General features: G+C 50.2%; 10 protein-coding genes across 10 annotated transcripts; 5 read left to right on the top strand and 5 right to left on the bottom strand.

Annotated features, from left to right (window-relative positions):
- Positions 1-1,669: 1,669 nt before the first annotated feature.
- Positions 1,670-2,053, bottom strand: COCSADRAFT_207065 (uncharacterized protein). Its single transcript, XM_007696385.1, has one exon. The coding sequence runs from the start codon at positions 1,951-1,953 to the stop codon at positions 1,717-1,719; it is 237 nt and encodes a 78-aa protein (XP_007694575.1). The 5' UTR covers positions 1,954-2,053; the 3' UTR covers positions 1,670-1,716.
- Positions 2,054-3,197: 1,144 nt separating this feature from the next.
- On the bottom strand, positions 3,198-4,677 carry COCSADRAFT_31931 (uncharacterized protein). Its single transcript, XM_007695968.1, has 2 exons — positions 4,129-4,677; positions 3,198-4,014 (listed from the first exon to the last, which is right to left on the bottom strand). Exons 1-2 carry the CDS (start codon positions 4,498-4,500, stop codon positions 3,301-3,303), a joined length of 1,086 nt encoding a protein of 361 aa, XP_007694158.1. The 5' UTR covers positions 4,501-4,677; the 3' UTR covers positions 3,198-3,300.
- A 1,258-nt stretch (positions 4,678-5,935) lies between these two features.
- STE11 (MAPKKK protein STE11) lies at positions 5,936-9,745 on the bottom strand. The gene is made up of 3 exons (XM_007696384.1): positions 9,092-9,745; positions 8,963-9,036; positions 5,936-8,909 (listed from the first exon to the last, which is right to left on the bottom strand). Exons 1-3 carry the CDS (start codon positions 9,286-9,288, stop codon positions 6,301-6,303), a joined length of 2,880 nt encoding a protein of 959 aa, XP_007694574.1. The 5' UTR covers positions 9,289-9,745; the 3' UTR covers positions 5,936-6,300.
- Positions 9,746-10,819: 1,074 nt separating this feature from the next.
- Positions 10,820-11,427, top strand: COCSADRAFT_207037 (uncharacterized protein). Its single transcript, XM_007696383.1, has one exon. The coding sequence runs from the start codon at positions 10,876-10,878 to the stop codon at positions 11,179-11,181; it is 306 nt and encodes a 101-aa protein (XP_007694573.1). The 5' UTR covers positions 10,820-10,875; the 3' UTR covers positions 11,182-11,427.
- On the top strand, positions 11,428-13,723 carry COCSADRAFT_207038 (uncharacterized protein). The gene is made up of 2 exons (XM_007696382.1): positions 11,428-12,402; positions 12,453-13,723. The coding sequence occupies exons 1-2, from the start codon at positions 11,674-11,676 to the stop codon at positions 13,536-13,538; spliced, it is 1,815 nt and encodes a 604-aa protein (XP_007694572.1). The 5' UTR covers positions 11,428-11,673; the 3' UTR covers positions 13,539-13,723.
- A 1,009-nt stretch (positions 13,724-14,732) lies between these two features.
- Positions 14,733-15,908, top strand: COCSADRAFT_31928 (uncharacterized protein). Its single transcript, XM_007695967.1, has 3 exons — positions 14,733-14,887; positions 14,973-15,407; positions 15,521-15,908. The coding sequence occupies exons 1-3, from the start codon at positions 14,788-14,790 to the stop codon at positions 15,619-15,621; spliced, it is 636 nt and encodes a 211-aa protein (XP_007694157.1). The 5' UTR covers positions 14,733-14,787; the 3' UTR covers positions 15,622-15,908.
- A 523-nt stretch (positions 15,909-16,431) lies between these two features.
- COCSADRAFT_207025 (uncharacterized protein) lies at positions 16,432-17,058 on the bottom strand. The gene is made up of 2 exons (XM_007696381.1): positions 16,827-17,058; positions 16,432-16,755 (listed from the first exon to the last, which is right to left on the bottom strand). The coding sequence occupies exons 1-2, from the start codon at positions 17,029-17,031 to the stop codon at positions 16,613-16,615; spliced, it is 348 nt and encodes a 115-aa protein (XP_007694571.1). The 5' UTR covers positions 17,032-17,058; the 3' UTR covers positions 16,432-16,612.
- Positions 17,059-18,430: 1,372 nt separating this feature from the next.
- Positions 18,431-19,330, bottom strand: COCSADRAFT_31927 (uncharacterized protein). The gene has a single exon (XM_007695966.1). The coding sequence runs from the start codon at positions 19,323-19,325 to the stop codon at positions 18,570-18,572; it is 756 nt and encodes a 251-aa protein (XP_007694156.1). The 5' UTR covers positions 19,326-19,330; the 3' UTR covers positions 18,431-18,569.
- Positions 19,331-19,627: 297 nt separating this feature from the next.
- COCSADRAFT_105358 (uncharacterized protein) lies at positions 19,628-21,262 on the top strand. The gene is made up of 2 exons (XM_007696380.1): positions 19,628-19,786; positions 19,837-21,262. Exons 1-2 carry the CDS (start codon positions 19,740-19,742, stop codon positions 21,233-21,235), a joined length of 1,446 nt encoding a protein of 481 aa, XP_007694570.1. The 5' UTR covers positions 19,628-19,739; the 3' UTR covers positions 21,236-21,262.
- On the top strand, positions 21,241-22,010 carry COCSADRAFT_31925 (uncharacterized protein). Its single transcript, XM_007695965.1, has one exon. The coding sequence runs from the start codon at positions 21,591-21,593 to the stop codon at positions 21,924-21,926; it is 336 nt and encodes a 111-aa protein (XP_007694155.1). The 5' UTR covers positions 21,241-21,590; the 3' UTR covers positions 21,927-22,010.
- The last annotated feature ends 411 nt before the right edge of the window (positions 22,011-22,421 follow it).

The raw sequence follows: 22,421 nt of genomic DNA, 5'->3' as shown, positions 1-22,421 counted from the left end.
TCTTGCGCCATATGGTTATGGACTTTGTTGGAGAAGCTGTGCCAGTAGTTACCGACGAAGGCGACTTGATATCATCAGTGAACAGATGCTTTGGTATTACTAATTCCCGCGCCTCCGAGTGTACATCTTTTTCGTTTTCGGGATTTGCTGGGACTGCCCGTAAAGTCGTAGTTGACTTTGAGTTTTTACCTCTGAGCAACAACAACATCCTCCTTTTAAGTGCGCCTCGACAGGCGTGGCATTCGCAGATTGATGACACGGGGTAGGGTAGTGTGATGGGTTGTAATGCAGAGAGGCAGGGGGTGAAACGTTCAGTACTAGTAGAGAAACAGAAATTCTTAAAGCAGTCGCCCTTTCGGAGCGCGGCGGAATATACAGTTTGCCCATGGTGGCAGGGCATGGCCTGTATACTATTACTGCCCCAAGTCAAAATAGCAATGACTCCATTGAGGCGCCACTGGACACGTCTGGGGCCGAGCAACGGTAACTATGGTGGGGCTTCGGACAGACCATGCATCGCACGGCGTGGCCAGAGCTGAGGTGAGATGAGCCCGCAACCAACTTTTCTGGGTACATCACCAAGGTCCACGAGCGGGTAAGGCACACACTTGTTTCCATTCGACATGATGAGCAATCTATTGCATACAATCGAAATCCTCAATACGAGGAAGTTCACACAATCCGAAGGTCCATTACTGTCAACTTTCCCTGAATCGCAAAGATTCAGATTCAGATTCATGCATGACTGGTGTGGTTCGTCAGTTTCCGTCATCTGGCGCCGGCAAGGATCGCGCTATGTGTCGTGCATGGCAGTGCTGCGCTAAATTGGTGCCCCAGAAGTTGAGATAAGACTAGACTTGGCATCATGCTGCTGCGCCATCCCGATTGTCCTATAAATGTATACTGCAGACTCCATGTAAGCCTTAGAGGGCACATAACACCCGGTTGTTTCACATTCTCAAATCCAACGTCACTTGCCTCGCATACGAACCCTTTGGTATGGAAACATCACTTGGCTTTGTAGAACGTTTTTGCTACGGCCGTGCCAGATATGGAGCCACTTCGGGCCGTCGTAGTATTAGAGCCGAGACGGCATCGTGACTTTCTTGTCGGTGGGTAGAATGATCTAGCGCAGGTTTAAAAATCAACGTTGTTGATATGCTCATGTGTAGTGACTAGACTGCGCGATTTCAGGTAACTCACCCGGTGAAATGTCGCTGGTAGGGTGTCCTGTTAGCAACGCTCATTGAATTGACATTAAGCAAAAGCTTGAGCGAAAAACAACCTCGCCGATGCAATCGGCGGCCTGAACTGCTAAAATCCCGATTTTCAACCAAGGCCTCGCAGATCCGGTTAAATGCATTCCAGAAATTCCTAGTGAACCTGATAAGTAAAAGGCCCCTATCAAGTGAGGAGGTGTGCAACTCCACAGTACTCAGGGCGCTTTGATTCACAAATCCTAAGATGGATATGCACAATTTCCCCTTGTTCATTTCCACACGTGGAATCATCTTCAGACCTTCATTCGCCAGCAGCTTGACCCCTGATAAGAAAGTAGGGTATTCGAGCAAACATGGGGAAAATACCTCTCTACATTGAGCGCTAGCAGTGACGAACATGGCATGGCACGTTTCGTACTCGGCGTATCTCATCAACATCTTGCCGTATTCTTCGTTGCTGTGGATCCTTCCCGGTTTCCATGACTAAATCGACAAACTAGCATGCCAGAATCGGAGGTGCGCGACTATCCAAGAGAGCCAAGCTTTTCCCAGCACAATGGAACAATGGTTCCTTGAAGTGAGGTTTTGAATGCCGGCTAGAGAAAATACTGCTGGTTTCGTCAAACACAGCCGTTATTTCGAAGAGCATCAAAGAGTAGTATGCCGTTTGAGTCGTCGTGCCGACTAGACGAGAGCGATGCAATATTGTCAACAACACTGAAATCGGCAGCATTCCAGCAAGCACGTCAGACTAGCATAACTAGCGCAGAATGATTCAAGATAGCACAGTTAGCTTTGCAACATGAAACACGTATATGTATTTTGTTCCTTGTCTACCTCAAGTATAGATTGACAGATTGAGTAAAGTTCGCGAAAGGTGCTCAGACTTACCGTTCATATCAATGGTGGAAATATTCAAGGATCTTAGACTTAGTGCACTCATGTGTTTCTTGTGACATTTTTTCAGCAATCGCCTAACCCGTTATCTCCTCGCTGGAGAAGACATCGGTTGTACACTGACAAATGCCAACTGTTGGTACTGCAGAAGCTCTCGAAGCTCTACACTGAGATGCAGAGCCCAGAAGCTCAACAGTGCTACTGGCCGTGTCTGTTCCATCGTTTTACATATACCATTGAAACACCTCCTAGGGGTTCGCATTGTAAAAGAAACCTTGCTACTTGAACGATCTGACCAATACATTCAATCGCGAAGAGCATCCTGATCAGTGCGAAGAGGCCACATCCGCTGTTTTGTGAGACATTTATGCACTCGATCTTTGTTGTACATATGTAAGGCGCATATTTCGCGCCATACGTCGACCTGCAGCTGGTAGTCTTGCAAGATCCAATTCGGACATTTAGTCCTCGGCCAGTGGAATGGACCGGTACCGGCTTACGTGTGCTCTGAATGGCTAGATACAACCGTAGCAGCTTACCCAACACAAATACACCGCAATACTACCGTAGAAGATCTGTGTGTTCTACCTGTAGTCCGCCGATGTGAATCGAATGTGGATTCGCCAAGCACAACCTCTCCATGTACACACAGAATTTGTCATTGCAGCAAAAGAAAACAAGTGCAGGCATCCTCCCCACACTTTGTCAGACCTGAATGATAGGACTGGGCAAGTCCAGTCCACTATAGACTGAGGCGGCCCATTTAGGCATAGTGTATCTAGTACTTGCCGTAGTCCCAGCTGCTGACGAACGAACAGAGGTCTTTGTAAACCTTGTTCTTATTTTATTGCTGTTACCCGTACTACCAGCCGGAGCTGTGACTATTTGATTTCATCACGCAATATCCTACAAATAGATGAGTATCTGTGCAGATTACAATGCGATAAATATGAGTCCTATTTTCAGAGTCTGGAAGACAGCTCAGAATATGAGCTCCTTAATATCGAACAAATGGAAGACTCATTCCGTGACCGAGCCACAGGTTAGAGATATCACTGCGAACGACCTAGCAATGATTATTTCATGGTATTTGATTACACGCTACAGCATCGAGTTCAGCTTCAACTGAGTGTCAAACTTACGTCTACAACATAGTATACCATCAGCAGTCTCCAGCCACCTTCTAATCCTGCAAATCCAGCACAACCCTGCCCTGCAGCTTGCCTTCTTGCATCTCCTTGAAAATATCTGTCAACTTGTCCATCTTCTCAATTCTGAAATGCGACTTGATGATACCCCTAGCCGCGAATTCCATAGTCTCAATCGCCTCCTTCCTGTTCCCTACTGCTGACCCTACAACCTGCGCCGACTTGGCGACCAGCAGGTTAGGTGTCACACTCTTAATCGGCATACACTCTCCCTCTGGAACACCGACGCAGACAACACGGCCGCCGAATCGCAGCATTTCTGCTGACTGTGCATACGCGGCGTTGTTACCAGCGCAGACGACGACAGCGTGAGCGCCAAGTCCATTGGTCAGCGATTTCACAGTGTCGACAATATCCTGGGCGCCGTCTACAGCAATAAAGTGCTCGGCTCCGTTTTCCATAACGAAGTCTTTCTTGCTGCTGTGATCCACGCCAATGACGCGGTGACCGATGCCCCGCGCACTGAACTGCACTGCGAGATGGCCCAGTCCGCCCCCGGCACCGGAAATCACGACCCAATTTCCGGACTCTGCATTCGTCTTGCGCAGTGCTGAGTATACGGTCACGCCGGCGCAGAGTAGCGGCGCGGCGGCGTCAGAAGCGAGTTCATCGGGAATAGGTGTGACGTAATTTGCGGGGGCGAGGGTGTACTGCTGAAAGGTCCCTGGGGTGTAGTATCCCGAGACTTTCTGTCCGAACAAGTCAGTAAGCAAAAGGGTTCCCGGCTTATTCAATCCTTCATGTCCTCCAGGAACGCGCCAGAAATGGGTAAAGGCAAGTTAAGGAAATAGATCAAAACTTACCGCATTGAAGCAACAAACATCAAAACCCGCCCTGCAGGCCTCACACGCTTCGCATATACCAGCAACCCACTTGATCCCTACTCTTTGCCCCAGTTTAACACTAGCATTATCCGTTCCGGGCCCCATCTGCACAATCGTTCCCACGCCCTCGTGTCCACCCACTTGCCCCGCTTGCGTGCTAAACGGCAGTGACTTCCACGAGTTCGTCATGACGCCGATATCAGAGTGACATACGCCCGAGTGCGTCAACTTGACGAGGACTTCGCCTTGCCCGGGTGAAGGCATGTCGAGCATGGTTACTGCCGTGGAGATTGTACCTGGCTTGTCATAGATGACGGCTTTGTATTTGGACGGGAGGGAGGGGGTCGTCATTTTGAGTTGTGGTGGCGCTGTTTTATCCCCTTGTGTTGATGTTTATTTACTATCGCAAAGGAAATGTATTTGAGAGGTGGATCTTGAAGTTGACAGTTATCTCGAAGACGTGAGAAAAAAAAAAGGTAAAACGTTAAGCGTCCTTGATCAAGCAAAGCACCCAGAATCTAAGCAGAAACCTTGAATTTAAAAAAGAAAGGTTGTCTCAATTTAATACTATATCTTTTATACATGTCCTCTCCTCAACATTACCCGTCTCCACTCCCTTCCCCGCACTTCATCATACATACTCACCGAACCTCACTCAGTTCGTATTACTCGACCTACATACTGTATATGCTTACACACCACCACTTGGTCGCTCGCTCGCTCCTCCCTCCAATCCAAACTACTACTCCCAACAAACCCAGGCCCAGCCAGTAATCAATCCAATCCTCCCCATCTCGATCTTACACAACATCTCCCAACACATCTTTAAAACCTGAAGAAGGAAAAAAAAGGCAAGCCAGCCAAACTCCCCTCAAAAAAAACATCAACGCCAAAAGCCGAGGTCCACCCCCAGTACCCCACTCCCCTCCACCTAGCCTAGTACTACTAACCTCCTCAAGGGTCCCACCATATCCCCATCCTACTGCTTAGACCCGTAGCTCGTCCGCCATACACCTCATGCTTACCCCGCACCCGCCTATGCCGGACGCCATGCACTCCGCACCAAAACTGTGGTAGCACATGGTAGGACTAAAGCAAAAGTAGTAGGTACGCATACGGTAGGTTCGGGATTCGGACATGCACATGCGAATCAAGCGCGAAGCGGGGAAAAACCCTCAAAGGTTAGGAAAGTTATGCTAGTAGTGGATTTCCGTTGCAGTTGGAAAAAAAAGGGTTCAACACTAGGGTTTAACCGTAGAGTTACGTCATGGGCGTTGCGTAGATACTGTACGTATACGTGTGGTTTATGTGAAACGTTGCTATAGGGATTAGTAGGGTGGGGTGGGGTTGAACGACATAGGCAAATATAGTCAAGGGATATGGAGGGAAATACACGCGTCTGGCGTTTGTGGCATCAAAGAGGAGGGTCGGATTCCGGAGTCCCTTCTTGGTAGCTTGCTCGCTGATTTTGCGAATCTTGATTTGAATAGTGAGTGGCGAGGTTTGCCGAGGATGGGTGTCTCACGATTTAAGCTTACTTGTTAGTGTAAGCAAATGGGGGATGCAAGAAGCGAGGTAGGTTGGAGTAAAGTGGAGGTATGACGTAGGTATTTCAAATGGTGAATAGGAAGATGCGACAGACTAGTTGCGAATCTACCTGCTTAGCTTTTTGTCCTACCACAAGCACCAAGATAAGAGACAAGGTTTGACTACAAAACAGGTCGAGTGTATGAACTGACAGAACATTTGATATCAAGACACATATGCACATGCACACACATTTAGACAGAGGGATAAAGTTCAGATATAAAACATCCTACAGACAGTCTTTTGTTTGGAAAACCAAAACCCACTGACACTGTCTAATGATTCCATTAAAAGCTAAGCTAGCCAGCATATAGAATATGCCCAATTGGATCAAACTCCTTCTTTCCATGTATTAAAGGAAGAATAAGCATCTTTTAAAAGTGGTATAGTACAGAATCATCTCGCGCATAGAAGCGTTATAGGGCGTTAGAAAGTAAAAGATGTAAGGCTGGAAATGGGTAATAATGAACGAAAGAAAGACTGCCAAACACCTTGCACCATGAAAAAAATGATGCAACTTTTTTCCCGTGCTAGAAATGAGTGTTTGCGCCATGTTTGAAAAGTTTACGCCACTTGGTTGGTAATGAAGGAGCTGGCAAGAAGATCGTCTGCACTGGGACGCTTCTCGTGGTCTATGAGGAAAGTGTCGGCTAGGAACCTCCTAGCATCCTCGCCGGCGTTATCAGGAATGGTTGGGCTGGCATCGCCGCTTCCACCAATCTTGAAGATGGCTTGCAACTGCGTGCAGTTGGGATGGGGATGACTTCCAGTAAACATCTCCACAACTAAGCAGCCAAGTGACCAAATGTCGGCCTTGCGGGTGTACGCCGTCTGTCGAACAACCTCAGGGGCCATCCAGAAGACAGAGCCTTGAAGCGAAACGCGCTGAGCTCCCTTCTTTCCACCGCCCAAGGTGGAGGCCTCGATACGCTTGGAAATACCGAAATCCGAAATCTTGACGGAGCCCTTGTTGTCAACGAGAATGTTGGCACCCTTGATGTCTCGGTGAATAATATCCCGTGAGTGAAGGTAAGAAAGACCAGTGAGAATCTGGCGAACAAAGTTTTGGATAAGAGACTCGCCAAGAGGACCATAGTTGATTAGCATGGTTGCTACAGAGCCACCAGGGACGTATTCGAGGAAAATGTTGAGATGGCTGTCGTCCGAGTTGGAACCCAGGTATTGCACAATGTTCTTGTGCTTGAGCTCGCGAAGAAGGCCAATCTCGTGTTTCAGAGCTTCGACCATGTTCGTCTTCTTGTGATCCATCTGAGAAGCACCAGCTACAGATGGAAGCTCAACCTGCTTAACAGCCATGAGCTCACCGGTAACGGCGTGCAGTGCAAGATATACACTTCCAAAGGAACCTTGTCCGATGAGGGCACCCTTCATGTACTTGACGTTATCCCAAGAGTCTTGCTCCAGGTACTCTGCCAGTTCGTCGTCGGACTCTTCGCCATCTTCGGCCAGGGCTTCCGACAGGCGTTTGTTGAGCGAGTCACCATTTTCCGTGTTGCTACTGCTGCTGCCGGCAAGACTGCTGCCGGCATCGTCAAAGTAAGATTGAAGGGTTGTGTTGCCATCCGGGTCGGTAATAGCTAAGCTGTCTGCGACACTGTCGCCGCCAAACGATACATAAGACTTGCGATTTGGTTCCAGAGGCGACTCTTCGTCGAGTGGCTCGAGGACAGAAGACGCCAAGGAGTCTCGGTACCCACTTTGATGAGGCAATCCGAGGCGCATGACGGATAAGGGTCGAAGGGGGCGGGCCTGTGCGCCTCCTTGGAGCCAGCTGTCGGCGATGGACGGCAGTGGTGGAGCGTCTTTCAAGCTAGAGGCAACGCTAAAATTAGACGCCATCGATAGTCGGGATGCCGCCCGGCTGAGGCGATGTGATCGGCGTATCGACATGCGAACGGTCTTGTCGATCTCGTCTTTACCGACATCAGGAAAGTAAGAAGTAAGGTCGGAAGTAATGAGCTCGCTGGGTGGGCGAGCACCGTAGAACTGCTTGAGCTTGCGCGCGCGTGCTTGGAAGTAAGGTGACCGCGAGGCCTCGGCAGGCCCTTCGAGGTTCTGAGCTGTCGAGTTGATATGGCGTTCTCGTTCTCTGGCCGAAGTCGGTGATAGAGGGTAGCTAACAGCGGCAAGGGATTCGCCTGTCAGCTTTTCAATCTTGTTTTGACTGCGGTTGCTGGCGGGTACGTAGACGCCGTGTGGTTGTTGGTAGTTTTGTTGTTGGTAGATGCCAGCAGCAGCCTTGAGTTGATCCTCATCAGGCTCGCCTGCGTGGACCTTGCGGAGAATTAACCGGCCGCGTTCGTGTCGGTTTGCGTCCTTTACCAGTCTGAAAAGCTCGATATCGCTCAAGCGCTCCGATAGGGACGGGTCGGGATCGGAGCTGTTGAGAATGTAGAAGCAGTAGTTCTTGACGTGTGCCGTGTTAAGATGTCCTTTTGTTAGTGTCTTGAGCATGACCTCGTCGGCAGTTTTGCAGCCTTCGATGTTGACAACTGAAGTGCGTCCACCATCGTAGATGACACGCACGAGAGCCTTGTCGTGGGGCAGGATGGCGCTGTTGGTAGCGCTGTCCATGCTGGGGCTTGCTCGAACATGATGGGCGAAGCGAGCCGTTTGGGGTGTCTCTGTAGGTGTACTCCTTTGGTTCCGTACGAGCGGGGGAGCTATGTTGACAGAGCTGCTCGAAGCACTGAGGGGATGGGCGCCGTATGTCTTGTTGCCTCCTTCCTTGGGGCTGTTCAGGCCCCCCTGGCGTTGTGCCCGCAGGTTACGCGTCTCTTGGTCAACAAGAGGAGAACCGGGACGGGAGGGCGACTTTGAGCCGTATGCGTAGCTGCTGAGGTCCGAGTTCGTGATTTGCCTTGACATGCGCTTCTCCGTCCGTGAACTTATGGGGTTGGACAAAGGGGGATTTGATCGTGCCGAGTGCAGAGGACGCGGAGAGCCGGATGAGGGAGGTGTGTATGCGGCATTGTCCAGGGTAGCGAGCGATTGCCTGTTGGAGGTGCGTCGAGAAGCCTTCTTGTACTCCTTGTTGCGAAGCTGCTTTGCTTGTGAGCCGATGCGAACGCGGTCGCCGACTTTCTTGATGCCCATGTCCTTGAGATGGGTCTGGTCCATCTCCATCAAGTTCTCGCCATTGATGTGGTTGACTGTGGGGAAATGTCAGCGGTGAATTAGTGGGTTGGGAGGAGTAGCGACGCACGCTTGAAAAGCTCGACATACTGGGCACAGTTGATGCGCTTTAGCCAGTCACCAACCTTGTCCTCGTCCCAATGTCTAGACATGTTAGCTGGGGTGGTTTTTTTGGAGGGTGAAGGAGCAGGCGGCTCACTTGATGGCATCGGGAGCATCGTAGATTTCAGAAAACTCAGACTCAGTAGGCGAGGCAAACATGCTTTGGTCGGCGCGGGTGGCGGAGGCATGCGTCCGGTAGGTGTTGAGGCTAGCGTTATACTGGGCCGAAGACTGAGAAGCACCTCCGCTGACGGAAGGCGCTGGGTACGGGGCCTTTGAGGCGAGCATGGCCATAGCGTGTCGTGGAGGGGGTCGAGAAGCAGTGGTACGTGGGGTGGTAATTAGCAAGTCGGTCGGTCGGCGGTTCGGTCGTGTTGCGCTATCTACTACTCTATCTCATATATGCATGGTGGGGACGGTACGCGTGGTAGGATGACGGGTGTGTAGTGTGGTGGGTGAGTGCGGTTAGGGTGGGAGGGTGTGTATATGTAGGCGGTTGTGGACTGGCGTCGTCTTTGTGCACTCGAGGGGGGAAAAGGGCGTATCGGGTGTCTTTATTGCGGCGGCGGGCGGGCGGGGTGCCAGGATGGCTGCTGCTGCGCGTGGATGGGAGAAGGGCTCAGGAAACAAGACACGGGCTCGAAACACTCGACCTGGCAGCCCCGACGGTCTTTGTGGAATGGAGCGGTCGCGCGAGCACGGAGACAGCTTTTGGCACCGGTGCTGGCCAGCGTACGAAGTGAAACGTTAGTGAGACGGGACCGTGCGCCTATCAGCAAATCGGATAGGCCCGAGCTGGCGCTGCTGCAGCCATGGGGCGTGTCCAGCGCATTGCCTCTGGCAGACGTTGCAGGCCAGACGGCAATTGTCGCTGGAAATCAGTTTGCCCGGGCGAGACGACGGGCGTGCCGGGTCTGGTGGTGATGATGGATGTGGCGGCGGCGGCAGCAGTGGAGGAGGTGATGAAGACGAAGGTCGGGGTGGCGGGCAGGCGCTTGTAGAGAGGAGCCCTGCGTCTACTACTACACTACACTACACTACACTACACTACACTACACTACACTACACTACACTACACTACACTACACTACACTACACTACACACTCCGACACAGGCAACACATGATAACAAGCTACCACTACCGCTACCAGTAGCAGGGCGGAGCCGGTGGCCCGCGGCAAGCAGGCATACTGGTCAGGCAGAAGGGCAGACACGGGCAGAAAGGCCGGGAGCCGAGCAGCGAAGAGCGGTGGATACGGTGTGGTCTAGGAAGGTAATTTGCCGTGGGCCGTTTAGGAGCTGATTGCAATGCAGGGCTGCGGCTCAGAATAGCAGTGATATGAGGGCCTCTCCTTTCTGCTCATCTCATCTCATCTCATCTAGTGGAGGTACACACTCCAGCTTCTGGGGTGTGGGTGTGGGTGGGCTGAGTGCCGATCCCGTGACCGCCGCACGTACCTGCCTTGCCCTGCACCTGGGGCCACAGCCGCACCCGTCCCACACAATGTCAACTCGTATCTTCGGGGCCGAACCACCATGTACCACTACTCACTACTCGACATACTTACTGCACTCACACTGACTTGCAGCCGTTGGCCGTGGCGCTGCTGACGGGCGCGTAGCCTATTGCGTCGCTGACGGTGCTTTTGTTTTAATTTGCCTGCTCTGCTGCGAAGGTCTGGGCCGTGTTTCTGCCGTAAGTATACAGCGTATACCTACACATGCATATTTGCGACATGTACCTGCCCCCATGTCTCTGGTAAACAACAACACACGGCACTGCGAAATAACAATCGTCACTGGTAAATGGCCCATGTTCATGCCGTCCGTCGTCGCTTGTTTGGTCTACCGTCTGCTTTGTTTCTCATAAGTGAGCGGACATGCATGTCATGCCTACCCCCGGGCGCGCAAAAGCCAGCCACTGGCACACGGCCACAGTTGAAACACAACGACAGCCAAAACGAGCCCTCCCACGCCGCGTCATTGACGCCCTTTGCAACCAGCTGCCCACTACAAAACCAAACAAACAAAACTGGCAATCGCCGGCTCTCCGTCGTCGTCGTCGCCATCATGCTGCTGCTGCTACACTACTACTGCCGCTGTCTGGAGCCGTGCTCCTGACTCCTGACAATCCCGGCAATCCTGACAATCTCCTGGTGTTCCCAGCTCGGCTCGACTCGACTTGACTTGACCACACTGGGACTTTCTTGCAAAAACACACTGCCATGACGTTCTGCTTATTATGACGCAAGCCACACCACCTCTCCCGCCCGCCCGTCAAGCCCCAAGCCCCTCACGGCGGCTGCTTCCAACCAAGATAATGGCCCCCGCTGCCACTCTGCCCTATCTAATGGCAAAAGCCCTAACTCAGAGCCCTCGTTCGGTCGGGCTTCTTGTCCTTCGTGACTGCTGACGCGGTGCCTGGGATACCGCTGCTTTGTAGTATACAACCCAACGCCCAAACTCCACTCAGGCTCTGCCGTGTTTGCTTCCACTGCCTTCTGCCTGTCGCCTCATTTCCCCACTCGTCCTTTGTCATCTTCTCTACCAATCTGCCATTTTCGCCTGTACATGGCAACTCTGCTATAGCTCTTTCACCTGTTCGCGCGGCGTTCCGCAACCCGCCATCCACACAAGACGCCTGCACTACCCAACCTCATCTTGCACCCACAGGAACCATGGCCTATCGCGACCACCCTGATTCCGCCTACGACTCCTACCCCTCGTCCTCTGACAAACAGCACTCTCACCGCGGAAGAAGCCCAGACTATGCCCCCAGAACCAGGTCCCGTGGAAGATCAAATGCTCCCGACTATCAGCCTCGTGACACGAGCCCTGCCTGGGACCGCCGTACTTTCGACCCTGCCTCCCAGCCCATTCAGCAGCCGCTGAAGAATGCCATTGGTAATGCTTTTGAAAAATCCGACGCAGCCCGCGTCGTCGACCCCAATCTCATCGCTCAAATCACGGCCGAGGTGAAGAAATCGGTTCTGGATGAGATCAAGTCAGGTGCCATGGCTGGTACGACGCTGCCCCAGCCTGTACCTGTCTCGCCGCAGCAATGGGTTCCACCTTCCCCCGCCTCGACTTCCAATTCTATCCCACCCCGCGACGTCTACACTCCTCCATCCCCCAAGCGCAGCGATTTTGCCCACCATCACTCCCCAGACCGAGGCCCCTTGCACACCGATCCACTACCAGATATTAACCACGATACGCCCACTGCACGGTTCGACCGTACTGTCCCCATGGAGCGAGAACGCCCGCCCACCCGGCCGCCTGCTGCGCCTAGAATGGCAACTGAAGACTACACCCCTATTGAGAAGATGTGGCAGCGCTTGTTCGACTCTGATGGCCAACCCCTGCCCCGCCTAGGCCAACTCCTGAGAGGTCTAGCACTGCACCTGGCGAGTACCCTGGCTGTCCGCGGAGATACCCTGGGCTAATATCCGTACAGATTGAAGACTACGAACCAAAAAATAGTCTGGTCATTTCCCCTGCCAAGATGCTTAGGTTTTATGAACAAGTTAACGTCAAGGACGAAATTTATCCATGGCAAACAATATTCGGCAAAATATCGTATTCTTCTCTATCCAAGATTTACCGGGACATGCGATGCCAACATCATCTTATCCAACAACACCCTGCAGAGCAACCGTACATTCCGGCCCTCACCCCCGACGGTTTTCAAGAATGGATGACTGCTATGATCCAGGCATATCCCGATACCGAGTACGAGCGGCTGACCAAAGCTATTCTCGACATGCCTATCAGCAATGCAGATGATAGAAAGGAACGATTTCCCAAGGAACTTCCTCGCAGAATGTTTCCTACCGCCGAGAATCTTCACGCGCAGCAACGATGCGCTGCTGCTCTTTCCTCGGAGGGCGTCGGACCACTCCGAAAAGCCCCAACATTCCCACCACCGCCTCCAAAAACTCAAGATCTCCCTTCGAATGGGCCGAAACTTGAACGAGAGCGGAGTCCGTATACTTCTAAGCCAGAAATAAGGCCCATGGACATTGACGACAAGTCCATGCCTACATCAGTACCCATTGAGCGAGAGCGCAAACCATACTCGGCAGCTCCAGGTGGTGGCAAGTCATACGATGACATGAGCTCAAGCACCCACTCTGACACTGCAACGAATGATAGGCGCAGACGTGCGCAATCAAATGCAGGCCAAGCTCCATGGCCATCTCCACCCAACGACAATTCCTACCAACCGCCCCACCACGCTCGCACAACCTCAACAAATACCCGACAACGAAGCCCGAGTTTCTCCAACTATGGCACGCAGTCGGATTCAAACGTCCGTGACATTCCAAACACTTGTTACGGGTCAAACATGTATGAAGACGAGGCTCGTCGCTTCAATAAGGATTTCGATAGTAAGAAGCAAAACCGACGCCGTAGCGGTACCTCTGGCATGGACGGCTCTTTCGACGCTTCTTCACGGCCTCCCTACCCTGATGACGAATATCGAGCACGAAACGGAAGCAACGGATATGACAACAGAGGCTACGACTCGCGCCGCTACTAGATGTACGCAATGTCTAAAACAAGAATTGATGAAGTTACGATATATACCCACAAAGTTGTCTTATTATTGCGACGAGTCTCCTGTTTTTTTTTCCTTTCGTCAATGGCGTCTATGGAACGTGAATGACTTTGGTGGGAAAACTTTTGGCCGAAATTGCACCAGTAGATGTTGGGCTCGGAACCTTTGTATATTTTGATGCAGTAGCTGCTATGTTTTCGAGATACCAGAAGAGAATGCATTCAACCAACTTCATTCCTTCATTATTTGTATGAAGATTCATTCCTTCATTATTTGTATGAAGAAGAAGAAGAATAGCTAGCGAGAAAGCCGACTGTTGGATAAACTAAGTCTGTCGTGATTTCGTAGTGGTATGCCACCCAAGCTATTTTTGGATTATGAAGTTTCTGTGAGAGCCTTTTTGGTTTCTTCTCATGACGTGCATACGCGAAAGAATACATTTTTACTTCATACACGTACTAGTTTGTACTTTTTACATTGGTGCATGCCGGGCCGGAATTTATAATGCATGAAAGATCGACATGTGCTTTAGCGTCTTTCCATCACTGCGTCTGGAACCGTCTGTTGATCAAAGAGAATATACGTGTCATTGAGGACATAAGAAAGCAAGTTCATGTGACTCTTTTTTTTTCGTTTTTTATCGTAGAAGGAAAGCGCTAGGGTCCACGTTTGTAGAAAGCTATGTGAGATTCTATGGTATTCCAATAATTACCATGTACCCCCAAGCACCTTGCATGTATAAAAGTAAAACAACGTGCGCAACGGCGTGACTATTGTATAAGCTAAAATACAAGTCGTAACATCGTTGTCACAACACCAACCTCCCTACTTGTGTATAGCATTTGCTGCACATGTATACCAGTAGTGAAGCAATATATTTCCTTGAAGAAGATACTATAGGAGATGGCTTTGCTCAAAATTGATAGCATGAGATAGATAGCATCTATTACATAAGCTACCTCTGGGCAACGGTGTGTTGGTCCCCAAGTGCTCCTTCCTATACTTACTTTTTTTCACTCACGCACAACTCACCTGGTACTGCCCACTCGACTAGAACAGCTAACCAGGTTAAGGTAATGGGATTAGAAAAGAGGGGATCCGAGAAAATTTTATTCAAGTTGTACAAATATATAAAAGCTTCTGTCAGAAACAGAAGATCATTATAACAAACTCCACTCCTCACTTCTCATACAACTTACTCATCACCAGTCTCGAAAGAAATCCAGTCACCATGCAGCTATCACTGTTCCTCCAGATCATCTCCAGCAGCCTCGTAGCTGCCCAATTCGGATCCACCCTTAACGATGGCATGCCGATAACATGCGGAACTGGTAAGTATATACACACACACCTCCACTCTCTTTCCTCTCTCTTGCACACATCAAGTATCATCAACAATACGTTAACCCCAAACAGGCTATGTACCATCCCTAACCTGCGACACACCCAACGGTATGTGCTCCTGCACGTGTGGCAGCGGAGCCGTCTACCAGAAACCCGAGTCCTCACTCAACACCGGTTCAGATCCATTGGACTTTTCCAGCCCACAACGCCTCGCGACCAAACCCTGTACGGGCGAGGTGCTTATGCCCTGGCAACACATTAATGTGCGCCGTACAGCGGGTACGGTACAGGATTCCGCGATTGGATCCATCCCCATCGACAACCCCGAGGACAGCATTCTCCTCGTGGCTGATGGTTCCAATAGGTGCGAGCGGTTTGAGGTATACATTGATGGTGTGTTGGTGGGAGAGACGTCGGGAGAAGGACCCCGCGATAACTACAAGTGCGACGCTGTAGAAAAGTGTATGAAGGAAGGTGCAGATTTTGCGTATTTTACTCTTCCGCGAGGTAAGTTTTTCTTTCCTTTTTTGCAAGTCGTTTTCTTTTGACGACGCTCTCCTCCGTTCATCTTATATCCCAGCCTGAAGATTCGCCAAAGCTAATTATATTCCCCTTTGCAGGAAAACATACCATTGGTACCAAATGGGTCAAGGCAACCGACGCATGCAAGGCCTGGCCCAATGGCATTGCAAACATTCAGACGTACAAGCCTTGCGAGTAGCTTTTTTTTTTTAAAAAAAAAAGGGTCTTGAGTGGATTTCCCCACCTTACCTGCACAAAATGCTGGCATGAATTCAGTCAAGTATGCTGCGTGAAATGCGTCTCGCATGCTCATACTTTTCAAGATTACAGTACGGTGCTGAAAAAAAAACACAGTTGAGTGGAATATTTCAACACCATGTTCGTATACGAGCACATCACACTCCTTAATATATAGTACATAATACATAGCATTTCGTAGGCTCTTACACATTCAATCAATCAGATCGATACAATATCGTAACCCTACAGGGTATTTTCTCCATATGCATAACTACCAAAGCAACAAGAATATCTTGACTTTACCACCCCTATTCTCTTCAAGTGCACACTCTTCCCTTCTATCTCCCTCTATCCTACACTTGTACATATCTTGATACTCTGCCCGTCATTTTACTCTTGGTTTGGGTATTCACTTTCTTCAACTCAGGCTGGTCTTGCGCGTTGGCCTTGGTTTGGGGAGATGGGCTGTGAGGATGGTATAGTGTGACTATGTGTACTTCTCTGGTGTTGATTTAGGGGTGCTACTTGTGCGTAATAAAGTGTAGGGTGTAGGGTGTGTTATGATTTGTTGCGGCGGTGCGGTAAGGATCTTGCTGGGGTTGGATGGACGGATAGCTGGAGTATGGGTAGTGGGGTGGTTAGTAGGGTAGATATGTGTAGTACTAGATATCGTGGGGGTGCTAGGCTGGTGAAGTGCGGATGGAGCGTGATTGGTGGGTGGTAGTTGGGGTAGTTGGAGTAAGCTGTATAGAATGTTGTTCATGCGTTGGTACTTGTGAAAGAGTTCATTGTGGGATAGTTACGTTAGCGTGAAAACTATATGCGTAATAGTCTAATAAGTTTTTTTATTAAGTCAGTAAGTGAAGAAGAGAAGATGGTGTAGTGTAAGCCGTTATGCGTGTGGTTGTAGAACATTAAGGAGGGCCCAATCGATGTTTTCATCTTGAACATCATTCCGAACGATGCCTTTCCGTTTGCGTGCGCAAGTCCATAAACTCGAGGAATCTTATATAGTCTTCGTAGTAATCTCGTAACTGGTATCCTGTATTCGGGTGTCGACGTCGCTCAGTCGCGCGTCTGTGATGGGAAAAGTCTGTAGGCGGCAAGTGTTAGAATGTGGAACAAGGCAAGATGAGGAGGGAATAGTGATGTGCACTTGCGTACATGTAAATGGGCTACATAGCCATCGTCTCGCTCTAGGTGAGATTACCAGGCCGACCAAGATTCCTAAGATGGCTACACAAACACCGGCTAGTGTTAACACAGCTTCTTTGGACCATCCGGAAGTGTTTTTGGGTGTCATGGGTGCGGCGTTTACAATGGCTGTCATGGTGAGGAGGTGGAATAGAAAAAGATATATGGGCGTCATTGTAGGATATTTTTGGTGGGGAGTACAGTATAATCGTTTAAGATTTGTAGGTCTAAATCGATGCTCGAGCGTGTCCTTCCATCGTATGTGTCCCCAGTACAAGAAGCTTTCATTCATATAGTTTACCATGACCTCTTGGCGGACAAGAAGTCCAAGACCTTGGCGGAGAAGACACAAAAGCTTGGGCCCACAGATGAGGGGCGATTCACGATGTACACTCGCATGGAAATCCAATCATGCAGCTGTTCGATGGTGTCGTCGCTGACTATTAAACTAGATGGGGGGCTGTGGTAGCTGCTAATGTACGGATACCAAATGAAAGTTATCGATATTGCAGGGTCTCTGGTCGCGGCTGCCATTAGCGCACACACCTGCTGTGCAAAGCAGAAGCAGTTGTTGTTGCATCTTGTAAAGCATGGATGTGCGAATAGAGAGAATTAGCGTGCAATTGTAAGTGTAACTATGGTAAGTATATATTGCTAATAACAGGCGTCCTTTCCATTGGCCCAACGTACGTCAGCGACACCGGGTTTGCGACAGCAAGTGGGGAGTTAGGCGGGCAGGAATGGGTCTAGTGCCGTACGTACGTGCTTAAGCATTGCACACATCTTTCTTTCTCTGAATTCTCACAGCACTTTCAGCCTTGCAGCTCATTCTTCTTTCTCTAAATCTTCGTAACATTTCCGGCTAGCCCCTTGCACTAACCTCGTGTGCTCATCCCCACCCTTGCTTCTGCATCCTCTTGCACAGCTGTGTTTGTATCACCATGCATTTCCATCTTCTCGTGTCACGTGTTTTCACAGCCAACTCTCTACTTGCATCAAAGCCACACAAAGTCAGGCAACAGCAGCACCTTTCCACCAGCTCGTAGCGCCCAAGATAAATACTACCACCATGGCGTCGCTGACAACGGTGCTATATATGACGCTGTACCTGCCAGCCGTCCTAACATATCCTACATATGGCTCGGGAGCCACAATCAATATGGACCGTTTGTGTGAGTGAGAGGATAACAGTTTTGTTCACAGCAATTCTCAAACTCAAAGGGCAGAGTACTGGAAAGCCCCTTAACAGATCATGTTTACCTCTCTGGGCCACCTTAGTGAGGAGGCCAAGACGATTGGTGGGGCCGAGTATGTGATATTTGATGTTTCGCTACGAGGCTTTCAAGGTGTTAAGCAACTTTTCAGAAGAGTCCAAGCATCCTAGCGCCAGTGCCACAAATACCAGTCGATTCGACTAGACTCAAGTAAGATCTTGAAAAGGGAATAGATCTGGGACTTTCTCTCCATCAAAACATTCCTGCATCGTTGCGTTTCTAATGAGTTCTGGACGGCCATTGGAAAGTTGACGTCAAAGCAGCTTTATAGGAGATGTTGAAAGTCTTCAAAGAGAAGAAGTTCAAGAGAAACCAGAAAATAAGAGTACATTATATGTTCGTCAAATAGGAGGGTATAAGTGGTCCAATATAGCTGCAAATCCAGGTAATCTGCCTTTCGAGTATCCAAAACTCATCCCTTTCAGCCAATCCCGACGCTTCATAACCGCTGTGACAGCGGCACACTACTAGTCGTCGGGTTCGATTTGTCCGATTTTCCCACCGTCGGTAATATATCCTCGTCCGGCTCATAGTTTTCGCGATTCCCGCCATAACTATCCTGGACATGTACTTGGTTCCGGTATCTCGACTTCCATCGTGGTAGCTCTCCATTCTGTGCCCGACCTACGCCCATGTCTCTCCACCGCTTTGGTGGCTTAACTCCCATCTCTACCAAGTTGGACCATATCCTCTCTCCGCGCTTATTCCACCGCTCCATTCTCTCTTCGTATTCTTCGTCCGAGGGCCGCCATTTGCTCTTTAGTATGCGGCGGATGGCTTCCGGAGAGACTTTGAAGTGATTGGCAAGGACCGGGGTGGTGAATTTATCGGGTTGCGTGCTGTTCAGATGACGTATGCCTTCCATAGTATCGGGCGACAGCTTTTTGCGTGGGTTCCATGCTTCGCCTCCCAGTTTCTCTTTCATGGCTTCCTTTTGCACCTGCCATGCAGGGCGTTCGTTCTTTGTTTGAAGCTCTCCTGTAAGAGCATCCTTGGCCTCGGCATCGACATCGGGCTGCGCTTTTGTTTTTCTCAAAAATGGCCGATCTATTTGTTCCAGTCGGCGTAAATCTGAGCGGAATCGCGATGGTTGGGGGCAGATGAGTGGTCGGCTAGTAGGGAAAACAGGCTTTAAATCGGTGAATGATTGTATAAAAAGGCTCAGCGTCCGTCGTGTGCAGTTGTGGCAGCTCATGGTTGTTCCAGATTGGAGATGTGAAATCTCTCTTGTTTGCATCGACGACTTTCTCGCACGGGCCCCAGGACTAAATGTCTACCGCCACTGGCAGACTAGTGCTAGCACGATTCATGATCAGCCGCGACTTGCCCCAAATGGTGACATCAATGACCCTGTCCAACGGTTAGATGCAACGGTCAAATCTCGGAAACCACCTCGAATTTACGATTTCTTGACCGTCAGAGCGATGACTGAAGAGCCAAGCGGCGACATGGATGTGGACCCCTCACCCCCATGCGGGTTTAGGGCCTCGGTATCATATGATGGTTCCTCCATTTCCGTATGAATACATACTCTGCTTTCTCTTGCGCTCACTGTTTCTTGCGGTAGTATCGCAGCGCGTGCTTGTTTATTACATTCTGTTTCGCATTCATGGCGTTGCCCAACCTGTTTCAGAGGCGTACAGCCAATACTAGATAGTACGTCTGGAAGCGGAAGACTATCACTGACCCGGACTAACCGTTACCAGTTGCTGGGGTTATAGTTTCGAATGGACGCCTGAACATCTTACTCCAGAGCAAATGAAGCCCATGAAATTTTCGTATGATGTGCTTGCAGAAGAATGTCTCGATCGCCTAAATGCCATATCGCCACCGCACAAGGGTGCTTTGCCGAGAAACGATACCACCAGGACCCAGATGGCATCAACGCCTGGCACTGAAGACGAAAAGAAAGAGCCCTTGCCCGTACCAAAGCGGGATCTCTATGCTCTACTAGAGGAGCATCACGAATCTGACCCGAAACTCGCGGAGCTGTGGCGACAAGTAAATACTGTGCCGGAGTGGGTAGACTGGGAACAGATAGGCAGAGGACAGGATGTTTTCTATCGTTACGGAGGACCCGCTCTAACTGGCCTCACCTATCAGTCGCTGTTAGGCGGTATGGGTGCTGCACGAGTCGTCGAGACATTGGCACGAACTGGAGGCTTCAGCACAAAGGTAGCAAGAGGAAGACTATTCGAAACGACGCAACACATTCTACAATGCACAAGGACGTTGGAAGGCATACAGCCCGGTGGAGAAGGCTTTGCCTCATCGATCCGCGTCCGCTTATTACATGCTGCAGTCCGGCAGCGCATCGTGAAGTTGGTACGCGAGCGGCCCAGCTACTTCAACGTAGACGAATGGGGCATACCAATCAACGATTTGGATCAAATAGCCACAATTGGTACTTTCTCGTCGACACTCATCTATCTCAGTTTTCCACGCCAGGGCATCATCCTCCGCCAACAGGAGATCGACGACTATCTCGCGCTATGGCGCTATATTGGTTATATCATGGGCACGCCCGACAAGTGGCTTTCGACTCCTACCAGAGCAAAAGCCATTATGGAGTCCCTTCTCTACTACGAAGTCGAGCCGTCCGACATGTCAAAGGTCATGGCCAACAACATCATCTACGCGCTTAAGGAAGAGCCACCGACCTTTTCTTCAGCAGACATGCTGACAGCTAGCGCCCGTTGGCTCAATGGCAACGCACTGTGTGACCGGCTTGGCTTGAAGCGTGTATCAGCGTACTACTGGTCTCTCATGGCGGGCCAGTGTCTCTTTTTCATCTTCTACTGCTACACCTACCGCCTCTTCCCCAATGCTGACCGCAGGAGAATCGAGCGTGCAAAGGACATCTTCTGGAATCTGACTGTAAAGTCAAAGTGGGGGTTGGCTGGTACGGAGACGGCATTTGATTTCAAATATGTCCCGCAGTACGATACGTTGACTCACTTGGGAGATATTGGTGAGAGGAAGCAGCAGCGGTTTAGTAATGAAATGAGGAACCTGAAGGCGTTGGGTGTTGCAGTTGGAGTGCTGACGGTAGGGACAATTGTTTCGGTCAAGACTGCTTTGCACTTTGTTGGGAGGATGTGGTGAGATGTGAAAGAGGTGCTTCTATGAGGCAAATACATATTAGAGTATATGACAGTTTACTCTGCACGGACTGCACCATGCCGCCCTTTCCTAACTTGCAGAGAGTGTGTTGCGCATTACGTGTATCACTACACGTTCATTTCACCTTCACCTTCTCTTTTCTCCTGCCCTGATTTGCGCAAATACTTGATCGTTATCGACGGGCTCAATCACCAGGACCTGCCTTTCAAATCCACACAAAACATACCTTCCTCCTTCGTCTTTCTCCACTGTCTCAAAATTGAAGACTGGCTCCAAGACATCCTTCCAATACAACACTGCTCCCAAACCCAGCCCCTCATCGATACGCTCATTCCACATGCGCAAACGAGCCCCCCGCACCTGTCCTCAAAATCCCTCACAAGATGGCGTATGCGGTTGTCATGCGTTCTGGGAGCGCAGCAAACAGTCTTCCTCCAATGCCGAGGTCACTGCAGATGCAACAGAAGGTAGTGAGAAGACAATAGTAGAGCAAGAAAGAAAGAAGAAGAGGAGGAAAAGAGGAGGAAGAAAACAGCGCAGAAAGGAAGAGAAGAAGAAAACGGAAGAGGGGAAAGTGAAGGAGACTATGCAAGTTCTAGTCGATTATGAGCTTCCTTACGACGATGAGCGTCTGGACTGGGATACGGATGAAGTGCGGAGAATGGTGGGGTAGGTTGCGTGATGGTTTCTTGACAGGAAAGAGCATTGGTTTTGAAGACTATAAACATAGATGGTTTCATCCGCCGATAGGAATTTGTGGACAGCTGTGCAAGCAGAATTAACAAGGACAAGGCTGGCTGTTTTGTATCAAGTGGTTTGGTGCAGACAGGCCATGGTTCATCTGGTAGCAAGGTAATGCTAGAACGTCATGTTTCATATTGAATGACAGGAGAGAGGCATACACGGTGACTGGAGTATAAGAGTAATGTTGATGGCAGTGATGTGGGTGCTCGAGACAAAGGACCACCAGGGCGAGGAGAGCACGGGCCTAGACCCTGGACCGGCGCGGGCATGACGAAGCCGTGGAAGCTGTTGTTGGCTCACGTTAACCCAATATCAATCTCTCCCCGGACTGCCGACTATCGACTGCTGCTCGCTGCTCGCTGCCATTGCTGCCGTCCACGATCAATTGCCAGCAGCCGTCATGCCGCTTGCCTGCCGCGCCCGA

Source organism: Bipolaris sorokiniana (genome assembly GCF_000338995.1).
Source record: "Bipolaris sorokiniana ND90Pr unplaced genomic scaffold COCSAscaffold_1, whole genome shotgun sequence".
Lineage (NCBI taxonomy): Eukaryota > Fungi > Ascomycota > Dothideomycetes > Pleosporales > Pleosporaceae > Bipolaris > Bipolaris sorokiniana.
This window is presented reverse-complemented; position numbering and strand designations above follow the sequence as displayed.